Source organism: Scheffersomyces spartinae (genome assembly GCF_019049425.1).
Source record: "Scheffersomyces spartinae strain ARV_011 chromosome Unknown scaffold_3, whole genome shotgun sequence".
NCBI lineage: Eukaryota > Fungi > Ascomycota > Pichiomycetes > Serinales > Debaryomycetaceae > Lizanozyma > Lizanozyma spartinae.
The window spans coordinates 69,248-94,942 of record NW_025065050.1 but is presented as its reverse complement, the minus strand read 5'-3'; the positions used below and the strand labels follow the sequence as shown (position 1 = coordinate 94,942).

General features: G+C 36.8%; 10 protein-coding genes and 1 non-coding gene across 11 annotated transcripts; 4 read left to right on the top strand and 7 right to left on the bottom strand.

Annotated features, from left to right (window-relative positions):
• Nucleotides 1–192: 192 nt before the first annotated feature.
• On the top strand, nt 193–1,053 carry ODC1_2 (mitochondrial 2-oxodicarboxylate carrier; the record flags this gene model as incomplete). The annotated part of the gene is made up of 1 exon (XM_043193927.1): nt 193–1,053. One exon carries the CDS (start codon nt 193–195, stop codon nt 1,051–1,053), a length of 861 nt encoding a protein of 286 aa, XP_043050979.1.
• A 44-nt stretch (nt 1,054–1,097) lies between these two features.
• On the bottom strand, nt 1,098–3,464 carry KQ657_003193 (uncharacterized protein; the record flags this gene model as incomplete). Its single annotated transcript, XM_043193926.1, has 1 exon — nt 1,098–3,464. The coding sequence occupies one exon, from the start codon at nt 3,462–3,464 to the stop codon at nt 1,098–1,100; it is 2,367 nt and encodes a 788-aa protein (XP_043050978.1).
• Nucleotides 3,465–3,992: 528 nt separating this feature from the next.
• On the top strand, nt 3,993–6,797 carry STE13 (Ste13p; the record flags this gene model as incomplete). Its single annotated transcript, XM_043193925.1, has 1 exon — nt 3,993–6,797. The coding sequence occupies one exon, from the start codon at nt 3,993–3,995 to the stop codon at nt 6,795–6,797; it is 2,805 nt and encodes a 934-aa protein (XP_043050977.1).
• A 283-nt stretch (nt 6,798–7,080) lies between these two features.
• On the top strand, nt 7,081–9,186 carry NOC2 (mRNA-binding ribosome synthesis protein; the record flags this gene model as incomplete). Its single annotated transcript, XM_043193924.1, has 1 exon — nt 7,081–9,186. The coding sequence occupies one exon, from the start codon at nt 7,081–7,083 to the stop codon at nt 9,184–9,186; it is 2,106 nt and encodes a 701-aa protein (XP_043050976.1).
• Nucleotides 9,187–9,272: 86 nt separating this feature from the next.
• Nucleotides 9,273–11,257, bottom strand: CWT1 (Cwt1p; the record flags this gene model as incomplete). The annotated part of the gene is made up of 2 exons (XM_043193923.1): nt 9,273–11,143; nt 11,251–11,257. The coding sequence occupies 2 exons, from the start codon at nt 11,255–11,257 to the stop codon at nt 9,273–9,275; spliced, it is 1,878 nt and encodes a 625-aa protein (XP_043050975.1).
• Nucleotides 11,258–11,299: 42 nt separating this feature from the next.
• On the bottom strand, nt 11,300–13,057 carry KQ657_003189 (uncharacterized protein; the record flags this gene model as incomplete). The annotated part of the gene is made up of 1 exon (XM_043193922.1): nt 11,300–13,057. One exon carries the CDS (start codon nt 13,055–13,057, stop codon nt 11,300–11,302), a length of 1,758 nt encoding a protein of 585 aa, XP_043050974.1.
• Nucleotides 13,058–13,397: 340 nt separating this feature from the next.
• Nucleotides 13,398–14,996, bottom strand: KQ657_003188 (putative ferric-chelate reductase; the record flags this gene model as incomplete). The annotated part of the gene is made up of 1 exon (XM_043193921.1): nt 13,398–14,996. One exon carries the CDS (start codon nt 14,994–14,996, stop codon nt 13,398–13,400), a length of 1,599 nt encoding a protein of 532 aa, XP_043050973.1.
• Nucleotides 14,997–17,053: 2,057 nt separating this feature from the next.
• Nucleotides 17,054–20,530, bottom strand: RET1 (DNA-directed RNA polymerase III core subunit; the record flags this gene model as incomplete). Its single annotated transcript, XM_043193920.1, has 1 exon — nt 17,054–20,530. The coding sequence occupies one exon, from the start codon at nt 20,528–20,530 to the stop codon at nt 17,054–17,056; it is 3,477 nt and encodes a 1,158-aa protein (XP_043050972.1).
• A 259-nt stretch (nt 20,531–20,789) lies between these two features.
• TFB2 (TFIIH/NER complex subunit) lies at nt 20,790–22,334 on the top strand (the record flags this gene model as incomplete). The annotated part of the gene is made up of 1 exon (XM_043193919.1): nt 20,790–22,334. One exon carries the CDS (start codon nt 20,790–20,792, stop codon nt 22,332–22,334), a length of 1,545 nt encoding a protein of 514 aa, XP_043050971.1.
• A 61-nt stretch (nt 22,335–22,395) lies between these two features.
• Nucleotides 22,396–24,891, bottom strand: RNR3 (Rnr3p; the record flags this gene model as incomplete). Its single annotated transcript, XM_043193918.1, has 1 exon — nt 22,396–24,891. One exon carries the CDS (start codon nt 24,889–24,891, stop codon nt 22,396–22,398), a length of 2,496 nt encoding a protein of 831 aa, XP_043050970.1.
• A 408-nt stretch (nt 24,892–25,299) lies between these two features.
• On the bottom strand, nt 25,300–25,371 carry KQ657_003184. Its single transcript has one exon. It is a non-coding gene; the product is annotated as a tRNA-Cys (tRNA).
• Nucleotides 25,372–25,695: the final 324 nt, after the last annotated feature.

Genomic DNA, 25,695 nt, shown 5'->3' with positions numbered 1-25,695 from the left:
TCCTCAGCCTAATAATCTCCACTTGATTGACTGTTGGTTATCTGGTCGTGTGTACTGTGCCAGAGTCTAATAGTAGTATTTATGGCTTGGTGATAATAAATGGAGGTTTTTGCGGATAGTATAATAAAATTTGTACAAATATAATTGTAGTTTATACCATTCTTCTTTAGTCGAACATCAATTCATACCATTATGTCTGAACCAAAGCCCTTACCCTTCATCTATCAATTTGCATCTGGTGCCATTGCCGGTGTGTCTGAAATCCTTGTGATGTATCCCTTGGATGTTGTCAAGACCAGACAACAATTGGATTCCACCAATGCTTATAATGGTACCATCAATTGTTTGAAAAAGATTGTCAAGGAAGAAGGATTCTCAAGATTATATAAGGGTATAACTGCGCCCATTTTGATGGAAGCCCCCAAGAGAGCTACAAAGTTTGCTGCAAACGATGAATGGGGGAAATTCTATAAAGGATTCTTTGGTGTACCTCAAATGACTCAATCATTAGCTGTGTTGACAGGTGCTACTGCTGGTGCAACTGAATCATTTGTGGTGGTACCTTTTGAATTGATTAAAATCAGATTGCAAGATAAAAACTCCAAATTTAATGGGATGTCTGATGTTTTAAAACACATTATCAAACAAGATGGTGTTTTGGGTTTGTATAAAGGTTTGGAATCAACTTTATGGAGACATATTGTTTGGAATGCCGGTTATTTCGGAGTTATCCATCAAGTTAGAGGGTTAATGCCTAAACCAAAGAATTCTACTGAGAAAACCTTAATTGACTTAACTTGTGGTTCAATCGGTGGAACTTTTGGTACCATTTTAAATACACCATTTGATGTTGTTAAATCAAGAATTCAAGCTGGTTCTACTAAATATGTTTGGACTGTTCCATCTATTGGAACTGTGTTCAAAGAAGAAGGGTTTGGTGCTTTATATAAAGGGTTCTTACCTAAAGTCTTGAGATTAGGTCCCGGTGGTGGTATTCTTTTGGTGGTCTTTACTCAATGTATGGACTTTTTCAGAACAATTCATAATGCTTAGAATAGACTCAGATACTAATATATTCTTTATTTTGATGTATAATTTTACCACGGTTCAATATTCTTCATATTATTCATGTATTCCATTATCTCAACCATTAATTCCAGTGCCCCAATCTCTCCTTCAACATACATACAAGTATCTTTGAATTTGTACGAATAGTTGAGTTCCCCCAAGAGTGACTTGGAAAGTTCTTTATCACCATCAACCAATTTCACTATTAGATCTTCAGCTTCAGCTTCATCTTTAATATCCTCCAATTTAATGTTACCATCAAAGAACTGGATCAATGACTCAATGTGTGGAGGATTGATATCTGACTCTGTCATAAGTCCAAAAAGCATTTGCTTCTTATGTAAGAACTCATATAATAAATGGGAGTCTTCAAACTTGGACTTCCACAAGATTAAATCCAAGTTTAATAATAAATCTTCCAAAATAGCATATCGTATCACTGAATTATGTTTCTTGGAAATAAAATCAAGCACAATGAATATACTCTTTCCCAACTCAACAAAGTTATAAGTAGATGATGCTAGCTTATCGGACAGAATCAATTTATATAATAAATCCAACGTTAACCTATAATTTTCAACATTGAATTTATTATTCAAATTAAACCGTAACATCACCTGAAGAATATCACATAAATATTTTCCAAATGGAACTATCCATTGATTATCATTGTTCAATGGTATAAAGGGGGCCTTTTGATGGCATAATTTCCATTTGGCTTCATTAATGGTTAAGTTATAAACTTCGTCTTCGTAGTTTTTCACCAAATTATGTAAAGTTGAAAGTATAATCCTAGTTAATAATTGAAGGAATGAAGACTTATGTTGATACTGTACAATATATGATGACAAGCAAAGCCATAAATCCAAAAAATCAATATGATCTTCATCATTTTGCATATCAGTCAGATTTTTAGATCTAATTAATGATTCAGGATTCAAAAATATCATCAGAAATATTGAAACCAATTCCTTGGGATCAGATAAAGTATCTCTTCTCAGACGACGGATTTGAATAGTTTGTAGTTCCTTTAAGAAGGAATCTTTATTGAAATCTCCAAACAAACTAAGATCCAAATTTTCATATAAGCTTGTGATATAATTTGAAGTTTGATACTTCAAATATGCATTCCCACTGAAACGATTACCTGTTAACCAATGGAAAAACGATTTTGAAGATAATTGGTGGATCATTAAATCCGGTTGGTATCCATAATAATAATTAAAATCCATCAGTAATATGGGAATAAGCTTGTAAGGAATTTGAGATTCAATGTCACTTTTATATGGAATAGACCCTCTGAATAAATGCCTTTTCGTTTTGGTCAAGTAATCCGTAAGAAAATTAATGGTATATAATTTTGTTAATGTTTTCAACAGTAATGTAAGTTTTGGAGGTTTAAAATCTGTAATTGAAAGGATTCTATTAATTAAAGGAGGGAAAAGATTGAACAGAAATAAAAATTCCAAATTACCTTCATTTTGATCTTCTTCGTCATCGTTATTCTGCCTTTGGCCAAAGCTCTCAACAATATCTCCGACGTCATTGGCACTTTGAGGTTCTGATAGGGATTCTAAATTCAAAAATTGTAAATATTCATACAGATAAGTGATGATGATGTAATATACCAAATAAATCAATTCTTTAACCACTCCTAAATTTGGAAATGAGTTTTCCTCTGAGCTTTCAATGGTTTCAACCATTTTATGCAAATAGAATTCACAATTCTTTAATAATCTTACCAAAAGATCTCTATCTTGTTCATTTATCAAGAAATCAAAAAAACTACCATCAAGATAAACGAAATAACACTGGAGAATCCGAAGAATATTACATACCAATTCAAATCGTAATTCATCATCCAATGAAATAAACTCATTATCAGCTACAGCACCCTTTAAAGTAGTTAAATCATCACCATCACTATCATCATCATGCATAACAATATTATTATTACTTTTCCTTCTACTAATAACATCAACTGAAGGTCTTCCTCTTTGGGCCGTAATGTCACCATCTTCATCGTCATCTATATGAGTAGCAGTAGTAGTATTTTTTCTTACTTCTTCTATTGGCTTTTTGGCTACCCCAAATAGTGTCACCTCAACCAATAACTTTACTCCATAACCAAACAATCGCTTTGCATTGACCGTTCCCTGCTCGGTAGAAATGTGCTGAAGCTTATTCTTAAACGCTGCTAGCGATAATGGAGTAGTAAAGATACTTCTACTTAGTTCATGGATTTCATATCCATCTGCAATTGCCCTTAACCCACCACCACCATCATGGGTTGCAGTGGCTAATAATGTTGAATTAGTCTCCTCTGACTCTGACTCCACTTCAGTAAAGAATTGGGTATACAACGCAATGGCTCTCTGTTCATCTAACTCCGTCATTTGTTGATGAGAAACTAAACACCTTCATTCACAGACTATACGTGTCTTCTCTAAACTTACCTTATATTATAGTGAACCTCTCGTACAGCCCCATTCATACACCTATTGTCAGACAATAGTACTTGGTGCTACCAAAAAAACACAGCATTTATAGACAGCACATAGACCCTCAAGTGCACTCTAATCTAAAGTATATATCTGTTTACTATACATATCTATTATATATGTACTATCACCCACTAGTATACCAACAGTATATCAATACACCATGTATATATGTATGTATGTATGCGTACGTACGTTTATGCTTGATACCTTACAACTGACTGAGTGATAAGACCTGCATATACTTTCTAAGATATATTGGGGTTACCCGGACGCACTACATATATACCGTGTTTGATATTAAGCCCATTGAGGTACTAATCTGGTAATTACATCTTCCTTATAGATTTATCTTATAAAAAGGTATGGCCATAACGTTTGGTAGTCATTTTATTCCATATATATAGCAATAACAATATCAGCATGTTCTCATTTCTACAGCAGCAAAGTGCCCAACCCTCATATGAATTAATGGATATACCTAATGATGAAGACGAAGTAAGATCAAGTGATTCTAGAGATTCTGCAGATTCAATATCGTCAATGATCTTTGAGGAGATCGACAACTTTACTTTGGCTGATGGTAATGCTGATGAAGTCAAAAGCTCCTTCCATAATAGTGCTGCTTTCCAAAAGGTATTGAACAATTATAAGGGTACTAAGACCATATTCCAATCAAATATATGTCGATTATTAGTAGTTTTATCAATAGGTGTATGGATTTTAGGACTCCTAGTGTATGCCAATCTGAGTCCGAAACATTTGATCCAAAAGTTCAAGTCTCACACTAACATAATCCCCTTCAATGGACGAAATATCACCATTAACTCCTATGACGCCTTATTATCAAACATATCTTTGCAAGATACAAGAAACGAAAAGTATTATCCTGAAATGGTCCCCATTTTCTGGCTTGAAGAGACCCAAATTCCCCAAAGGTTAGTATTGGATAATAATATTAAAGGGGGTTATTATATCACTTCAGACCATCAAACATATTCAATTGGGAAGATCAACTCCAATAAGAAACAAGTATTGATATCATCTATTCAATTTGAATATGAAAACAACTTCTTCTACATTCAACAACTCATTCTTAATCCCAATGCTCCTGTTGATGATCCGGATGTGTGGCATATAGTGGTAACAGATATTCAAATGGAATGGCGACATCTGAAATATGGTATTTATTGGCTTTATAATCCCATGACTAATATCGGCAAGCCGATTCAACCACCATTTACAGATTTGTCGACTGAATTATTCAAGTTACACTTTGCTGAGTTCTCGGCCAATGGTACCTACATTGCCTTTGGATACAATAATGATGTCTATTTGTTAGAGTTAAACAATTCTTTGAAAACTACCCGAATTACTTCTGATGGCTCAAAGGACGTTTTCAACGGTAAAATAGATTGGGTATACGAAGAGGAAGTTTGTGGCACCGATAGACAAATTTGGTGGTCACCTGATGAAACCAAGTTGGCATTCTTGAGGTTGGATGATTCCAACGTTGAAGATTTCACCTTGGACTATTATATTAAACACGTTGACGAGATTGGTGGGTCTGTTAGCTTACCACAAGCTAATAGTGTTGAAGATAACATCAACAAGTATCCACTCAGATTGAAGTATAAGTATCCTAAAACTGGCTCAAACAATCCATTACCTTCAATTCAAATCTACGATATACCTAGCAATGAATTGAAACCCATAAATGATGATAATCTCAAGAAAGAATTGGGGAATGATTATATTGTCTATTCTGCTGGTTGGGTGGGAATGGATAATATGTTGATCAAGTTCACCGATAGAACAAGCTCTCTATTGAAAACATGTGTTTTCAGTTCCAAAAAGGATAAACTAATTGATGTTTCCCACGTCAATGTGACTACAGAATACAACGGTTGGGTTGCTAAAACCCCTCCAATTGTTCCACTTCCTAATACAGAGAAATATATTGATAGGGTTGTGGCCAATGGGATGGTGCATTTAGGGTTGTTTTCCGATGTTTTTTCTTCAAAATATGAGTTATTGACTAACTCAAACGCCTGGGGTGTTGTAGACAATGCTCCAATTGTCTACGATCATATGGAGAATTATGTCTATACTCTAATCACCATTAAGTCATCCATGGATGCACATTTGGTGGGGATTGACTTACTGAATAATGATCACAAAATGGTGGCTTTAACAAACACAACTGTTGATGGGAAGTATGAAATTCATTTCAGCAAAGATGGACAATATATTAATCTTCAATACAGAGGACCTGAAGTTCCATGGCAGAAATTGATTAATTTACAAGATATGCATAACTTTCTTAAAGACGAAGAGGGGACTTTTTCATTTGAAGACATATTCCACAAGTTCCCAAGTATAAATAAGAGTGGTGATAGAATACAGAAAGCTTTATCTTCCATGAATGTCCCTACAAGAACTTTTTCAACAGTTAAAGTCGATGGGACCGAACTCAATGTTTTGGAGATTCTTCCTCCAAACTTCAACCCGTCAAAGAAACATCTGTTATTTGTTCACGTTTATGGAGGGCCTGGATCTCAAACCGTGGATAAAACCTTCAACGTAGGTTTTTTGGACGTTGTAAGTTCATCTTTGGATACAGTGGTTCTTGTTATTGAACCCCGGGGTACAGGAGGGAAATCATGGCATTTCAAATCATTTGCACGGAATCGCTTGGGGTACTGGGAACCTCGAGATTTGGTGAATGTTGTTTCTGAATATATATCAACCAACAAAGCTTATATTAACGATGAAAGAGTTGCATTATGGGGTTGGTCTTATGGAGGATTTGTTACGTTAAAGACTTTGGAATATGATAAAGGTTCAATTTTCAAGTACGGAATGGCTGTGGCTCCTGTTACCAATTGGATGTTTTATGACTCCATTTACACAGAAAGATATATGGGGAATCCAGAGTCTAACCCCATGTACAAATCTCTGGCACAGATAGTTGATTTTGAAAGTTTCAAAAAAGTTCAACGGTTCCTTATTATGCATGGTACATCTGATGATAATGTGCATTTACAGAATCTGCTTTGGCTACTTGATAAGTTTGATGCCAAAGAAGTTGAGAATTATGATGTCCATTACTTTCCAGATAGCGATCATTCCATTTATTATCATAATGCTGGAATTGCTATTCATGATAAGTTGATCCATTGGCTTTATGATGCTTTCAATGGTCGATTTGACTCTGGGTTCATGTAACATTATAGACATAAAATAGTTGAACTACATGTGAGAAATTGCAATAGCAAGAAGTACAGCAGAACAGCTGTAACAATGAAGTATGTTAGTACTACAGTACTACCGTTTAACACTACTAACATCTAACACTACTACCTGTAGCTTATATAGTATACTGCGATGCTCATCGGGATTATGTGCAGTGCTCCAGTAAAAGTCATCTCGCTAGTAATTGAAATGTACACTGAAAAATTTTAGAGAGCTTTAGTTCCTACTTCAGCATTCACTAGCAACAGCATACAAGATGGGGAAGACTTCTAAGTCCACGAAGAAGTTCCAGAACAAGCATTTGAAGCATACCATTGAACACCGTAAAGAGGTTCAAAAGCATAACAAGCTTAGAGGCAACCGAAAGAAGAAGTCTACCACCACCAATGACGGAGAAGAGCCCAAACGGGAAAGAAAGGCAGCGAAGGAAGTGTTTGAAGACATGCCAGTAGATGAGTTTTTTGCTAGTGGGTTTGAGGTTCCTAAGGAGAAGAAGAGCAAGTCTAAGAAGGAGTCTGAAAGTGAAGCAGATTCGGACGAAGAATCTTCATCTGACGAAGAGGACGAAGAACAAATGAAGGCAGATTTGGATAACTTGAAGGACAAGGATCCTGAATTTTACAAGTACTTACAAGAAAATGATAAGGGATTGTTGGATTTTGAAGGAGTCAATCCTTTGGAAGCCATGGGAGAACTGGATGAAGAAGTAGAAGAAGAAGAAGAAGAACAAGGTGACGGGGACGACAGTGATGATGACACTGTAAAGAATGATAAGAATGAAATTACTATTCAATTGGTTCAACAATGGAGTAAAAATTTAGAAAGTCCTAACCGTAAGATCATTCGAAACGTTTGTGTAGCATTCAAAGCTGCAGTCAACATCAATAACTCAACAGAAGATTATAAATATGCTGTTACCGATCCCAAGGCATTCCAAAAGGTTATGTTATTGGGTTTAAAGAAAATTCCCCAGGCCATTCAGAAACTTGTCAAGTATAAAATAGCCAATGGTTCTAGAACCATTCCTCAAAATAATCCTAATGTATCTCAATTATCCAATATCCTCAAGTCTCATGCTGGTTCCTATTTATTGTTGTTGGGAGATTCTAATAACACAGATACCGCAGCTTTAGTGTTGTCTTCGCTTCAAGAATTGTTACCATATTACATTTCCCATAGGAAACTTGTGAAACAAATCATCAATTCTGTGGTGAATATTTGGGCATCATCTACCAATGTGGAGATTCAAATTGCTGCGTTTGCGTTTTTGAATAATGCTGCCAGGGAATATCCTAAGTCGTTATTGGAATTGATCTTGAAATCAAGTTATTCTACCTTTTTACAGAATTGTCGTAAGACAAATGTTCATACCATGCCTCAGCTTAATTTCTGTAAGAATTCAGCTGCTGAATTGTACGGTATAAATGAAACCACTTCCTATCAAGTTGGATTTGAATTCGTTAGACAATTGGCTATTCATTTAAGAAACAGTATCAACGGTACCAGATCATCTAACGAAAGTTATAAGGCCATTTATAACTGGCAATATTGTCATTCATTAGATTTCTGGTCAAGAGTAATTGCTCAAAGTTGTAATCCAGAACGGGAACTACAAAATCATAAATCTAAAGAGTCACCAATGAGACAATTGATTTATCCATTAGTACAAGTCACATTGGGAGCCATAAGATTAATTCCAACAGCTCAATTCTTCCCCTTACGATTCTATTTAATAAGATCTTTACTTAGATTATCTCAACAGACCGGAGTTTACATCCCAATTTATCCGCTCATCTCCGAGATCTTAACTTCAACTGCCATCACCAAAGCTCCCAAACCCTCCAAGTTACAAGCGGTTGATTTCGAAAACAACATCAAAGTAAACCAAGCTTATTTGGGTACTAAGGTATATCAAGAAGGTTTATGCGAACAATTTATTGAATTAACCAGTGAATTCTTTATCATGTACACTAAGAGTATCGCCTTTCCCGAATTGGTAACTCCTGTCGTGTTATCGTTAAGAAGGTTTATGAAGAAATCAAGAAACACCAAATTCAATAAGCAATTACAACAATTGGTAGAGAAATTGAATACTAATGCCACTTTTATAACTCAAAGAAGGTCCAATGTTGAATACGGTCCAACCAATAAGACCGAAGCCAGTTTGTTCTTAAACGACTTTGAGTGGTCCAAGACTCCATTGGGCCAATACGTTGTGGTTCAAAGACAAATAAGAGAAGAGAGAAGAAGAATCTTACAAGAAGCTTTAGAAGCTGAAGAAGAAGCAAGAAAGAAGCAACAACAACAAAGCGAAGATGAAGAAGATCAATCCGAGGAAGAGGATCAAGAAATGGAAGATTAGTATCATCAACTAATGAATATATATAAATAAAATAATACAATTTAAACCGAACAAATTAACAGTATAAATAAAGAAAAATCTCCCTATCACGGATCAATGGGTATGAAATTGCCAACAATACAACTTGGAATGTTGTATCGATCTCTTCTGATAGTAAAACTAAAACAACAACTCTTCCGTTTTATGCCATCTTTGGTTCTTAAATTACAACTGGTGAGAACTGCCTTTTGACCTTTATCAAAGGCAATTGCTCCATATTTCTCCCAGAAATTAACCGCACTTTCTTCACTCATAAGCTCATAAATAGCCAATTTCCCATCTTTCAAATCATCGGTCATCACTCCAACTAATGATGCAAATTCTTTATTACCTCGATAAATCTCTCCTGTACGTCTCCAAAGACAAGCAGGAATGGCCATTGATGTGAAAACTCTATCGTAATCTAAAAGCATTCTTTCAAAACTTTCCTCCACTAAAACTAAATCCACATCTTTCAAAGTCCTGGCAATAGCTCGGAAAGCAGGTCTAAATTCAGATAATGGCTTCAAAATTCTTTGTCTACTTGAAGCATTCATATAATTATCCATATAGGTTTGTAATCTGGCATACCCTTTAGCGTAGTTATATGGTTGTAAAAGACCAGCCTCCAATTTGGCTTTAATCACTTGTTTCAATCTTTCTTCAGGCGAAATTTCAGTGGTTGGATCAGCAGCAGTTAAAAAAAATTTATCTCTAGCAGAATCAGATATCACTGGTTGATGAGTTTCATCTTTTGCATTCTGTGTACTTGGATTCTTGTTAGAATTATTGTCATTGTTGGTATTGGTATTGATATTGTTGTTAAAGTTATTGGTGTTATTGTTAGTGCCTGGCATGCCATTTGTATTATTCCCATTAGTATTGATTGCTGGACCATTTTGAAAGCTATTATTATTGGAAGGTCCGTTAGCATTGGTGGAGTTATTACTAAGATTATCTTGATTAGTATTTTGTTGGAAGGTGACGTTTTCACCTCCAAACGTTGATGAAAAGTTGTTAGGATTGGGAGAAAACGACAAAATATTTGCAAGACTTGTATTGGAAATGCTATTGTGAAGAGGCTTACCCTGACTGCCATTCATATCATTTGGTCGAGCAGCTTCAAAGTTAAGTAAAGCAGCATTGTCTCCAAGAGCGCCATTAACTAATTCTGGATCATCGATCATCGATAAGAAATCATTAAGTGAACTAAATTCACTACCAGCATGTTCCGAATAAAAGAATGGTTCTTGGTTATATTGCATTGTCTGAGATAATACAGAACTACTAGCACGAGGTCCTCCCATGTTATTTGTCATCATTTGTTGGTTTTGATTTCCACCTAAAGTACTACTTCCACCTAAACCAAGTGCTGCTTGAGATTGTGTTTGAACTGAAGGTGTTTGCAACCCAAGAGGTAACAGAGACAGTTGTACCGTCAAGGGTGTTAGACCAGTTGTGGTAGTTGATGAAGTAGTGTTATTGGTTATTGTCGTTGTCGTGTTGTTAGGCGTATCTGGTTGTTTCTTCAATTGTGCAACCTTCTTCCTCTGTCTAGGATTTGATGGCTCATCGTAACAAAGATGGCCAATGCCTCTCTTTATACATCGTTGACATGGTCTAGAATCATCACAAATCATATGAGACCTCCGACAATACACACAGGCTATGTCCACCTTCTTCTTTCTTCTTTTCCCTATAGATCTCTCTGAATCCTTGTTATTATTGCTGCTGCTGTTGTTGTTGTTTTCTCCTGAAGATGAGGGAGAGTATCCAGTTTGTATTGAAGAAGCACTTTCAGTGAGCGAGAGTCGAGGTGTCCCGTCGGCTACCCCCGCGCCACTACTCATTCCGTTAGTACCATTGCTTGCACTGGTCTGATCTGTCAGATCTGACATCTTGCCTTGAGCCCACCAGTAAGCAGTTAGTTGGTTATTCACTATGAGCAGGTCGGAGATATGTGTTTTCTGATGTGGGGTCCGAGGGATTGAGTGGTGCACGCACTTTTGGTGGGGGTAAAAATAATATATCTCATTGAAATAACACCATACATTGTTAGTAGCATAACCTCATAACAACTATTATTAGATACGTTCTATAAACTGGGCTTAAATTCTTCTTCTTCTTCTTCTTCTTCTTGACTTGCTCCTCCTTCATCTTCCTCCAACACATGGGCCATTCTCGAACCTTCTATGCTTCCCTTAGTAGGTGGTGAGAAGGGTCTGTGGCTTGAGATTGGTGTGAGAAAGACACTCTCATTCTCGTACGTTGAACCTGCAACTGTGACGGGACCTCTATTAGAATGAGTCGAGTAATATGTGGAAGTTGCTGAGTGAGCCATGTCTTGGTTGTAGTTTGGTATTGTTGATGTAGATGTAGTTGTAGTTGTTGTTGATGTAGATGGATCAGTCAATGATGAATCTCTAGAAGGTATATTGAGCATCTCAGTATAAAAGATCCCTGAATTATCATCATCAGCAATAAATTCTCCCAGCTCACGTTGATCATCAGCATCAAGTACATACCATCTGGAACCATCTGAAGTGGTTTGACGTTCTAATAAAGGCGCCACCGACCCCATATCTATCAGATTTGAAGTGGATGAAAGATAGCCATCATCTTCAGTCGTTGGACGTAATCGTAATTGTGATGCAGTGATAGTGTTGTTGCAAAGAGGACAACTGCGTCGGAAATTTATTAACCAATTTGATAAACAATTCTTATGGTAAATATGCTTACATTTAAGTACTAGAAGTTGTGATTCATGGGGAATGAACTTATCAAGACAAATAGAACATTTGGACGTAGCATAATAGTCTTTGGTGCAAAAAAGTACATTCAACGAATGTATTTTGCGTATGGAAGAGAGGGGGATTGGAGGTATGTATTCACTTAAACTTGATATCGACGTTCTGGAGGACGATAAAGGTTGATGATTTTCTTCAAGTGGAAGCGGACTATCTTTCAGTAAATTCTCAAGTTTTCTTTCATGTTCAATTATATCCTGATACTTTTTAAAATCTTTATCATTAACCAAATGATCACCTTCATAGATATAAGTGGGTAATTTCTTTACCATTTTAAAATTATGACGACTGGTGTTGATTTTCTTAAAATATTGTGCCCCTCTAATACAAAAATAAATTAAAATCACAAGCAATGGAGGAGAAATGGTAGCTGAAAGAATCACGCTTGTTAAACTTCCAAATGAAGACGTGGTGATCTCAAGTCTTCTATTGGGTTCTTGTTCGAAAAGCATATAATCTTCCATAGTTATAAAGATCATGGGGATTCGAATTGAACCATCTTGATTAAAAGTATTGGAAAACATGGTTAAAAGGCCCTGATGAGGTTCATTATTCCCGATAATTATAGCTTTTGGTTTCAACTTCATTAATTCCTTCACTTTACTCACAAATGTACACCCACCTCTCATGGCCATAATTATCTTATCTTCATATTCACCTTCATCATATAATGAAGGATTGACAAAACACGAATCATGAGTAAACATAACGTATTCCCCCATAATCCCTGGATTTTTCAATACAATATTACTAAAGGATGCATATCTGCCCAACCTTTCCACAGTGGTTACTATGGGTGGCACTGTGGATGAATTATACCTTAATAAAGCATTAATGGGGAAAATCGTGTTCATAAACCCATTCCAAGGATACTCGTCGCTCGCTTTAACTCCGGAAATTGGTGAATCTGTATTAACATCATTATTATGCTTATGGAACCATCTATTCCATAACTCCACCCCTTGAGTAGTACTACAACTAATATTTAACACCCACACCAGCATCACTATTGCAAGGAAAAGCAATATTCTTACTTGACTCAACATGTTTGTTTTGGACTACTGCTCCTATTGGTTGGTTTCACATGCACTCGAAGGGGGTTCACTGTTAGATAGTGCTCCATAAACCATCTACTTGTGGTAAGATAAAATAGGTGTGTGAAATTAGGAATGTTATGGGTGCCTGCAGGTTAGTGCCTTTCCCCAGAACTCTACGATCCTTAAGATCATGACATATTTTGGTGGGTGCACGATCATTTCAAGTACCAAATAGCTGGCCTGACCGTATAGTGCTGACGATGCTGACAATATAGTAATGACCTTAGTGCTCTGCTACATTCCACTTATATGAATCGTATTTTGTTTTATATGCAATGCTATAAAGTATTCACCATCCAAAGGACTCTGTATGAAGGTAAATCTCTTGTACAAAAGACCCATTCTTACGAGCAAGAACTTGTTTCTGAAAAGATGCAATGGTATTCGCAATGTCTCGTTTGAAGGTGTTGTTCCCGCATACGACAATAAAGTTTTTTGGTCCAAGCTTACATTGTTCCACTAGTTCTACTGTAGATGGCCGGGTATAGTAGATGTTGGCAAAACTTGAGATCGCCAATTTATGATAGGGTTCGATGGAATAACATGTAGCTTCATCATAGAATGTTTTAGTATGTAACTTCTCAGGTAACGCTATGGATTCTGCCAGTGCATTACTTTGGAATACAAAGTCTTCCGTTTCAAACGACTTTTTGGTAGTCAATTCAGAATCAAGATCCTTATTGTTATCAGAGAATGGTGTGATTATCCCTTCCTTATATTTGGTAATGGTTGTATTGATATTGTTGCGAGAGGTTAAATAGATATCAATTTTCAACTTATCTCCTGCCAATTCCTTGCATCTGGCTAATTCATTTTGGATCCACCCCACAGTGACTTCTTTTCTAATGACCCATATAAAATGCACTGATTTAGTGGCCATAGGTTTCCCACTTGAAAGACTATTGGCAAAATGTGATACAAATGGTAAAGTAGCTGTAACTCCACTACCAGTAGCCATTACAAATATTCTATCAAATGCAAGAGGATCTCTTATGGTGCCTCCGTAAGGTCCGTCAAGATAACATTTCTTGGTGATTTGTGAGCTGACTTTAACTTCCTCAAACAAATCACGAGTTAAGCCCTTGCCTGGAACAATTATAAACGACATATCGTTCTCATGAGAATTAGTCTTAACTGATGCAATGGAAAAGGGATGGTTTTGAACTTTCTTGCTGGTTTTCATGTTACCGAATCTGAGAAAACAATGTTGACCTGGTTTCCAATAATAGCCTTCAGTGTTACTTATAGTAACCTTCATGGCCTCTCCACATGGTAACACTTTGATGTAAGCACTTCTTGGTTTAAAGAAATATTTCCCAGGTTTTAAGTACGTCTTAAATGACATACGGTACAATGTTTGAAGAAATATGAACCCAACACTTGCGATCAAGTAGGATAGTATTCTCGTATCAACATAGAAATGGGCAAACATTCCAAGAATGAAAAGGACTCCAATAATTATGTGCATCTTGACAAATGCTTCATAACATAACTTTCTGAATTGAACCTTTGACGCAAGAACTAACCATGCTTGCATTGCAAGTAATATTGCTCCTGTTATGTAAAATTTAATATGAACTGATGGAATGGATTTGAGTCCTGATTCCGTGAATGGTTGGTAGACCCAGGGAATAGTATGAATAATTGCAAGTGTAAAGCTGGATAAGCCAACAAATTGATGCCATACATTAAGCTTCTCATAACTTATGCCTGTGAAGAATGAAATGAAATTTGATTTACCACCAAGTAAGTAAACGAAAGGGAATAAAGCCACCGACATAGTTCCTGCTCTGGTGGCCAATGGAGGTGCTCCAAATCGAAGACATGGTCTATACCATGGATGTGGAATGAAACAGTAACAAAGCATAAAAGCAGTTGCTGCTGTCATAAATATTACTGTACCTAATGATGAAGGAATGGAACACCAATGACAAAGCCACATTTGTATTCGACGGTATCCAATGTATCTAAAAGCTGCTGAGACTTTATTTATTGTTCTATCGAGCCAGTTGGCATGTGCGTGTTTTCGATAGCTGAAATCACGATACTTAAACCACATATTTTTTATTAAAAGGATAAATTCAAGTGCACAGCCAAACCAGAGTACATATTTCCCATATGTTGCTTGTTCATAAAAGGAAACATCTTCCTCCAGTTCAAGAGCAAGACCTTTGAACCTTTCGGTTTCACTGTCTGCCACGCAGTCTATATCAAGGTATTTCTTTCCTGAGAATAGCATTCAAGATCATTAACTAGTTTGATCTTCAATTCAACTGTCAGTATAAAACAAATAAAATAGAAAAATGAGACGGCTAAACAGGTTCCAGGGCGTTCTAGACCTTATATACTAAATTTCAAGTCTGCAAAATGGGTTGATAATGTTTAACGATAAAGCAGAAATCTAAATATATAAATCTAAATTTGTTAGATTCAAGACACAAAAATAGATTTCATAAAAATACTTTATACATTAGTTGCAACCACTGCTCCATTTTGTAATCTATTTTTGGGCAGTGCATAACTTTGAATTACAATATACTTAATTTATCTTGGGTTTTGATACCATAAACGCTCATACTAACATTTGGATTGAGACTGATTAGCTTATTAAGAGCATTTACTGTTAAAATATTGCACCATTACCTTTGATGTAGCTAAAACTGCAAAACAATAACACACGGTTCCTTGCATATTAAGCGGTCTTCACCCACTTCAAGATGTTCCACGTAAGACACAAGATACTGATGTTTGTGTCACCAACTGTCTAATTATATGTTTAGAGTTTTTTCTTGGACTGCAGAAAGAAGCAACAGGCACACCTAAACTAATGTGTAAACAAGCCGTTGTAGCTAATTATACGACCATCAACCTACAGGGTGCGCCATATTAGTGCAAACAGATTATTGTTTTGGTTGCGTCCTCGTACATTTTGACATTGTTGTTGTTTTTAGAAGCGTTTTTGAACCATCTTTAGGGGGCGGCGACCCAATTGCATATGACATCCAATGCAAGTACTCTCTCAATCCAATAACTAGATTACGTATTTATAAACGCTATTTATAAACGCTATGATGACGGGGCGTTATGATAATAATTGCAAGGATAAACTTTCGAAGGGGTAAGGGGTATATTTAGTTGTGGCATTGTTGTGGTTCTATTGGGTCATTTCCATTGGTGGACGCCAAACCTTTTTGTTATTAGCTTCGTCAAGATCGTTACTGTCCAAAAACAGGTATCAGGTTCTTAATTAGGAAAACCTCATATTGCACATGAAGCTCCTTGAGGTTTTGCGTCGTTGGCCTCTGGTATGGCACTGAGCTAGTCATCGTCCCATTCGTCTTGTTTAGGAAATCTTCAATCCTTTTTGATGGCATGAACCATGGTTTTGTCCCTGAAAGATGCGTTAGAAACGCAGGCCGGTTCTCCGTCAACGCATATTTTTTTAGCCCTATGCGCATTTTGCAGCCTCTTAAATACAGGTTGTGAGACGATATAGTAATTTGGATCACTCAATCAATAGCTTCTAAGGCGGCCATGGTATTAAATCAAGACTTGGGTGTCTGTTTGAGAGCGCCTCCTTACAGAAATTCAGACGCCGAGGATCGGTGACTAATCCCAAAGTGACGAAATGCGCCCATTAATTAACGGATCATCATGCATACTTAACTATGCAACAATTTGATAGTCTCTATAGGGTAATGATCATTTCTATAGAGGATACTATAAGGAGCTCAAGCAGATTCTAAGTTGTGTTACGTCAGGGTTACGATAGCAGTATATATCCTGTACTATTTTTATTATTAATAATTATATATAATCACTGTACCTTAGTAATCTTCTTAGGTTTATTTCAAGAACAACCTTATTGCTGCAATAATGACACGATAATTTGGAACGTAACCCGTTAGTCACTTCAATGGTGACCCAACTTCCATAACAATTTTATCACATTTGAAAAACATCACCCAACTTCAATCTTGGTGCAATATTCATGGCAAGCAATTCTTGGAATAATAGCTTGGCAGCGTATGGGATAGTCATTTTAATGACGTATTCGGAACTCTTACAAGTAGGACACCAACTATGGTAACCCATAAGACCACATTGGTTACAAACATCAACTTCAAACGCATCTGAACTCAACATCAATCTTTCCAATAACAATTGCGAAGCTCCATAAGCAATAACACAATCTCTTTCCATTTCACCCAATCTAAGACCCCCATCTCTTGATCTACCTTCTGTAGGTTGACGGGTTAAGACCGCACGAGGTCCTCTAGCTCTAGCATGCATTTTATCCATAACCATATGCTTCAATTTTTGATAGTAAATAGGACCGAAAAAGATATACGCTTGCAAACATTCACCCGTTATACCACTATAAAGCATATCCTTCCCACTATAGTTGAAACCCTTTTCAACCAAGATCTTGGACATATCTTCCAACTTTGAACCTCCAAAACATGTCCCGTATTCCAAAGAACCATTCAAGACACCAGCCTTACCGGAGATAAGTTCAATCATTTTCCCAACCGTCATACGAGATGGGAAACCATGTGGGTTCATGATAATGTCCGGAGTAACACCCATGTCATTAAATGGCAAGTCTTGATGGTTAACAATAATACCACAAACACCCTTTTGACCATGTCTTGAAGAAAACTTATCACCCAATTCTGGTCTTCTGGTTTGTCTTAAAAGTACCTTGACAACCGTTTGATCATTGTCACTTGTAGTACACATGACTTGGTCTATATAGGAAGGTTCAGGGCCCCTATAATAGGATGGAGCTTCTCTATGACTCTCTTGTTGTGGCATTTGGCCTGTGGCAGCCACTGTTTCATGTGCATTAGTTGGAACATATTTGTTAACATAAATCTGACCATTTTCAATTCTCAGACCAACTTCACCAAGACCATCAGCTCCAATGGCTTGATGAGGGAAGATGATCTTCCCGGATTCATTTTCCTTTCTGTACCCTTGAAGAATATCGCTGGTATGGTTTTGGTATTTTTTGAGAACAACAGTAGACTTCTTTAGCACTTGACAACGACCAAACCCACGATCAAGGGAAGCCTTGTTCAACACCAAGGCATCTTCAATATCGTAACCAGAATAAGACATAACAGCAACTGTAGCATTTTGACCAGCAGGTAATTTGTCGTAGTCAATTAATTCAATGGTTTTTGTTTTAACCATAGGTTGTTGAGGATAAACCATCAAGTACAATAAAGTATCAATTCTCTTGAATTGGTTATATGCAATTGCACCAATAGCTTGCTTACCCATCGCACATTGATAGGTGTTTCTAGGAGATTGGTTGTGATGAGGATATGGAATTAACCCAGCAACTGCTCCAAGGACAGTGAATGGTTCAATTTCTAAATGGGTATATGATTCCGACTTGTCTTCCAAGTTCTTATCATATAATGCAATTAATGAGTCATTTTCTTCGTTGACATCCAAGTATTCAACTAACCCATACTTTAAAAAGTCATCGAAAACCCATTCATTATTCAAGAGTTTAACCAAATGTTCCGCCTTAACTCTTGAAGTATTTGTTTCTGGATCAACAATAATAAGTGGTCGACAAATTCTACCCCCATCAGTGGCAATATTAACTGAACTTTGATGAGAATTGCTATAAATGGAAATAAACTCCGAAACTCTTCCTGTTCTTCTCAAGGTTCTAAATTGATGAACAAACTCAATAGGGTATCTTGTGGTACCAATTAGCGTACCATTAAGAAAAATGCTATAATTCCCAGCTTCATGAAGAGTAGCTGAATCAATGTTCAAGATATCTTCACAGCCAAGAACGAAACATAACCTTTTGATAGGTGCTTCTTCATCATCAGTTGTAATGTGAGTCATTAATGCTAAATTCTTCACCAACCCACAGGCTTCACCTTCTGGAGTATCTGAAGTACACAACATCCCAAATTGAGACGGTTGTAATGCTCTGGGTCCAGAAACCTTTCTAGACTTTTCAAATTGTGAAGAGATTCTTGTCATCATACCTAAGGCTGAAATATATGATAATCTGGATAATACATGGGTAACACCAGCTCTTTCCATCTTGAAACGTTTTAAAGACCAATTCCCTGTAGAAATGGCTCTATTCATACCTTGAGTCAATCCACTTGAATGGATTTGAATATTTAAAAGAGCATCATACTCAGCAGTTAAACTTCTTTTCTTCAAGGTTTTATCAATATTTGCCTTGAAATCAGAGTTGAAGTTTTTAAACAAATCTTCAAACAATAAAGCCATTAATTGACCTGCTAATTCTAATCTTTTGTTACCAACATAATCTCTATCGTCGACCATTTTTGGATTATCCATGGTCATCAACACTCTTCTTGTCATTGAAGTCATGAAAAGTGCCTTTTCTCTAAATTGAAGATCTGAAACGGTGATATGAGCAATTACAGTGGTCAGAATAGCTTCAATACCTTCTTGTAATTGAGATAATTTGGGTGCACCTGCTCTTCTAATGGTTTTAACTCTTCTCCCCACGTAATTCAATGCTTGTTCTTGGGTGAAAACCTCTAATCTGGCAGCTTCTTCAAAGTTGACTGCGAATAGATCTTGATATTGAGAATTATTACCACAAACAAGTTGCAAGATTTCCAAATCCGATGCAATACCTGCAGCCTTTAAAATAATTACAATTGGTATATCTTCAGCAATGGAATTATGCTTCAAATAGATCTTACTGTTTTTGGTGATGACATAAGTTTTAGATTTTCTTTCATGAGTGGAAGAAGTAACTGAAGCTTGAACAAGCCCCTTCTTTTCATCAGCTTCCACAATAATTCTGTTTTTGGATAATTGTTCCTGAACCAAAATGACCTTTTCAGTACCGTTAACAATGAAATATCCACCAGGATCTAACGGACATTCTTGCATGACACTCATTTGTTCTTCATTGGCATTGGCCAACATACATTTATTTGATCTCAACATAATGGGCATTCTCCCAATTTCCAAATTCTTATGACTGATGATCTTCCGACCTCGAGTATACTCCACATCAACCACAATCGGAGCAGAATAAGTAATGTCCCGTAAACGGCACTCATGAGGTGAACCATCAAGAACTTTGCGACCATCTCTTGATCTGTACCCTACACGAATGTCAGTGTACCTAAGGAAGAACTCAGGATCCACGTCTGACAACACGTATTCGTTGGCCTTGATGATCTTCTTCAAATCAACATCAACAAAGTAATTGAATGAATCCAAATGTTGTTTAACCAACCCCTTGACTTTTAAGAATGCTGGTAAAAGATTCCATTTATCTTCAGCTGTTTTGATCTCATCGGTCAACCCTTTACCCTTGTAAGTTGGCTTCAACAAGTCCAGAAACGCTTCGTCGGATGCCATATCTGAATCCAGGTGTGGTCTTTTAGACGGCATAATGACGGCTACAACTGGCTGTGGTGGTAGAGAAGGTAAGGATGATGGTAGTAGTGATGATTTGTATGGTTACAAATCAAATACTTGCGATGGGTTTTTCATCCTTTTCGCTCCTGCAGAGAAGACCACTGGAAAACCAAGTAGAGCATAAGCAAGTCTATATAACTATAGACTATACTGGACCTATACAAGGCTAGCTAGGAGTACAAATGTGCCATAGGTTGATTGTGAACGTGTATTATATGTATAGTTTTTACTGATGTCATCGACCAATCTATTTAAAACCACTGTGATCCAACACTTGGAAGAACTACCTCAAACCATCCAAACCAAACTATATGAAGCCCCAGCTACATGTTTATCGATATTCAGATTACTTCCGGCAGTAGCCAAGTTCTTTATCACATCTATGGTATTCTACGAAAGACCAGTGTCGTTATCTCAATTGGATAAATGGTGTAAACCGCATGCTAGAAACCGACAGATTGAACTGTTACAACGACTTAAGGCTCTTCATCTAATACTCGACGTAAATAACGGTTCCCATATAACTCTTAATCCTACGTTCCGGAAAAACTTTAGAGATTGTTTGACTGGGGTCCAATCAGTGAATGCCTTTGGGAATATATGTACTACTCCGGATAAACATCATGTGGATGTGTCTTTCCTAGATAAATTTGCATCTCAGAAATGGGAAACTATATTGCATTTCATGGTGGGCACTGAATTGGTGGCAGCTCCTTCAAGTTCTGTGCTTTCGTTATTGAAACTGGGGGGGTTAATGGAAGGGCCAGGGAATAGTCCTAAGAACTTAGCCATCACCAATAAAGGGTTTCAGTTTTTATTACAAGATAGTAATACTCAAATATGGACTTTATTGTTACAATATCTTAACCTTACTAAAGACTTGAATATGGATCCAGTGGATGTGCTTAATTTCATCTTCATATTGGGGTCCTTGGAATTGGGTAAAAGTTATACTGTGTCTCATCTAAGTGCCACTCAAGTTTCATTGTTGGCAGACTTGAAAGACTATGGATTGGTGTATCAACGTACAGATAGTTCTAGTCGATTCTATCCTACTCGATTAGCCACTACATTGACATCAGAATCATCTGCCCTTAAGTCTGCTTCTACCTCCATGGACCAAGTCATTGAATCTGCGTCAACAGATAATGACTTGTCTTCGGGACAAGGAGGAGTGGCTTCAAGTACTCATGGATCCATCATCATAGAAACCAACTTCAAGGTTTATGCCTACACCAATTCACCCTTGGAAATAGCGGTGCTAAATCTATTTGTCCATTTGAAAACAAGATTTGCTAATATGGTTTGTGGACAATTAACTCGAGAATCTGTTCGTAGTGCTCTTCAAAATGGCATAACTGCAGAACAATTGATCAAGTTCCTCGAGACTCATGCTCATCCTCAGATGAGAGTGTTGGCCAAAGAAAAGTTGGACAAAAAGATTGAATTCGATACCAATAACAACATCAATACTGCGGGGGGAGCCCCTGGGACCAAATCAGATTCAAATATCACACAACATAAATTAGAAATCTTACCACCCACAGTAGTGGATCAAATCAAGTTATGGCAATTGGAATTGGATAGAATCCAAACTTTTGAAGGGTACTTGTTTAAGGATTTTGTTAGTCAACAAGAATTCGAAGTACTAAACAAATATGCCATGGATATTGGGGTTTTACTTTGGTCAGATAAAATAAAGAAACGGTTTTTTGTAACAAAGAAGGGTATTGATCAAGTGGCTGATTATGCCAATAGAAAAATACCCAGCAGATAATACATTATATAAAATTATATACAATTATATACAACTACTATATACAACTACTATATACAAGTTAAGCTGAACACGCATGGCATTCTCCACCTTTGGAAATGGAACATGACACGGGAGTCTGGTCATAAATATCAGCAGGTTTATCTTCACCTTCAGTTAAAACAGGAGTTACCATGCCATTACTACCTTTGGGTGTTTCTCCTCCAACCAGATACCTTCTTCGTTTTAACTGTCTGGGTTTAACATCGATACTGTCGTCTTTGTCCTTGTTTCTGTCTTCATCTTCGTCCACCAGTGTCATATCAACAGTAAACTTAATTGGTTGAGATGCGGCTTGTGTTCGAAGATAGTACATTCCAGTCTTCAATCCTTTGGACCACGAATAGAAATGACAACTGGTTAGTTTCCCCATAGTAGGATTACACATATAAATGTTCAAGCTTTGGGATTGGTCAATAAACTTGGCTCTATCAGCAGCCATATCCACTACTTTCCTTTGAGTTATTTCCCAAGCTGTCTTATATAGAGCTTTAATCTCCTGCGGTATGGAAGGTATACTCTGCACTGATCCTTCGTTCTTGATGATGGCGTTTCTCATTTGGGGATTCCAAAGCCCTAAATCAACCAAATCTTGTAGTAAGTATTTGTTAACCACTTGGAACTCTCCTGCTAGAACTCTTCTATTATAAATGTTGGATGTAATCGGTTCAAAACACTCATTAAACCCTAAAATCTGGGATGTAGTAGCCGTAGGCATTGGAGCTACTAAAAGTGAGTTTCTTATACCCTTTTGCACTTTGATCTTAAGCTCATCCCAATCTTGATAGAAATCAGAAGGTTTATGATTCCATAAATCAAACTGTAATAAACCATTTGAGGTTGGTGATCCAGCAAAGGATTCGTAAGCTCCATATTTCTCAGCTAACTCGATCGACGTCTCTACTGCGGCATGATATATGGTTTCAAAGATTTTAATATTCAATTCTTTGGCCGCAAGTGAATCAAATGAGATCCTCAACTCCATGAAAACATCAGCTAAACCCTGGACTCCAATGGCAATTGGTCTATTCTTCAAATTTGAATACCTTGCCGATTCCACAGGGTACAATGTCACGTCTATAACTCGATTAAGGTTATTGGTCACCACTTTAGTCACTTGATGTAATTTTTCAAAATTGAACGTAATTTCATCTTCACCATAATTGGTTAAAAATGACGGTAAGGCAATCGATGCCAAATTGCAAACAGCTGTTTCTTCAGGTGAAGAATACTCCACAACTTCACAACACAAATTGGAAGATTTAATGGTTCCCAAGTTCTTCTGATTGGACTTACGGTTACATGCATCCTTATAGAGCATAAATGGTCCGCCAGTTTCTATTTGAGACTGAAGAATACTATACCATAATGAATGAGCAGATATCTTTCTAATTGCAAGACCTTCCGATTCATATTTGGTATATAATTCTTCAAACTCATCGCCATAACAATCTTCTAATCCTGGTGCGGTGTCCGGCAGGAACAAAGACCATTGTTCATCAGCCTTAACCCTTTTCATAAATAAATCAGGTATCCATAAAGCATAAAAGAGATCTCTTGCTCTCATTTCTTCTTTACCGTAATTCTTTCTTAAATCAAGCATTTCAAATACATCAGCATGCCATGGTTCTAAATACATTGCAAATGCTCCTGGTCTTTTATTGCCTCCTTGATCCACATAACGTGCAGTATTGTTAAACACTCGATACATGGGAACAAGACCGGAGGAAAGTCCACTAGTGGTGGATATATGAGACCCGGCAGCTCTAACATTATGAGTGTGTATCCCAACTCCACCGGCAGCTTTGGAAATCAACGCTACCTTGTGTAAGGTTTTATATATTCCATCAATGGAATCATCTTCCATAGCAACAAGAAAGCAAGATGATAGAAAGGGCGCTTCGGATCCAGCACTGAAAAGAGTTGGCGACGCATGGATGAAGTATTTCTTTGACATCAATTCATAGGTGGTTAAAGCATCTTCAATATTGGAACCATGAATACCAATAGCCACTCTCATAAACATGAACTGAGGAGTTTCAACCAAAATTTCTTCGATTGATAGTAAATATGACTTCATTAAAGTCTTGATCCCAAAATATGTAAACTCCAAGTCTCTTTCTGGCTTAATTGCACTATCCAAAATGTCTTTATTCTCCATAACAATATTATAGAACGCTTCAGATACCATTGGTTTGGGTTTAGAATTCCTTTTATGGAATCTTATGACCCTGACATTATCACTGAACTTTCTATTAACCAATTTTTGTATTCTTAATGCTTCTATCCTACCAGCCAATTTGGTATAATCATAGTGATAAATCACTTTGGAAGCCAAAGTCTCAGCTATCAAGTCCATAACTTGTTCATCGCTAGCAGTCTCAGGAATCTCTTTAGATACCTTCTCCAATACACTGTCCAACAATACAAACCGTTGGTCAAGATCCTTCGTAAGCTCTAGAAGTTGATCTCGTATCCGCCTAACCTTGGGGTGGAATCTCGGTGTAATTTTTGCCATCATCAAGCTACAACAAACAACAGCGCCAAATAGGACTATGAATACAAACCAATGTAGTCAACGGTATTTCACTGTAGCTTTCTATTACCTACCAAACACTTTAATAACCAAAAGAACTGTAGGAAGTCTGAGTCTATTTGATAAATTGCCGTTTACTCATCAATGAGATTACAATTACATTTCTGTTTTAGGAAACCAGTGTCCCAAACATGAAACTGTTAGAAGCTCTATCAGGCTCAAATTCCATACTGCAAAAATAAAACAAACTTAATAAAAAAAAATTGGCCTGCACGTTGAGTGCTTGCTATTATACTTTTGAGATTGTACAGATTTAACTCCATTGACTTATCTTATCTATATAAATAACAGTAGTGATACCGATACCGAGATAAAAAAAAAAAAAACGAGAGCTCGCACTCAGGTTCGAACTAAGGACCAACAGATTTGCAATCTGCTGCGCTACCACTGCGCCATACGAGCTTTCGGATACTTAGCTTTAATATAAATAGTATGTAAGATAATAAATATAAGCTATTTAGTCACGTGATCTCAATTCCATCCTTACAACATTATGTAATTAGCACGTAATCTATAACTATCAATCTACAATTATCCTTTTTTTTAATCCGTTGAGGATAGTTTTTATTATATATATGTATCTACCCTAATAAATGTAAAAGTAACCCAAACCATTAAATCATTAGTAACTATGCAGTTGATGCAATTAAAGCAGTAATAAAAAAAACACAACCAATGAAGATTGTAACCAGCTTTAAATAAAAAAAAAAGTATCAAAAAACCAAA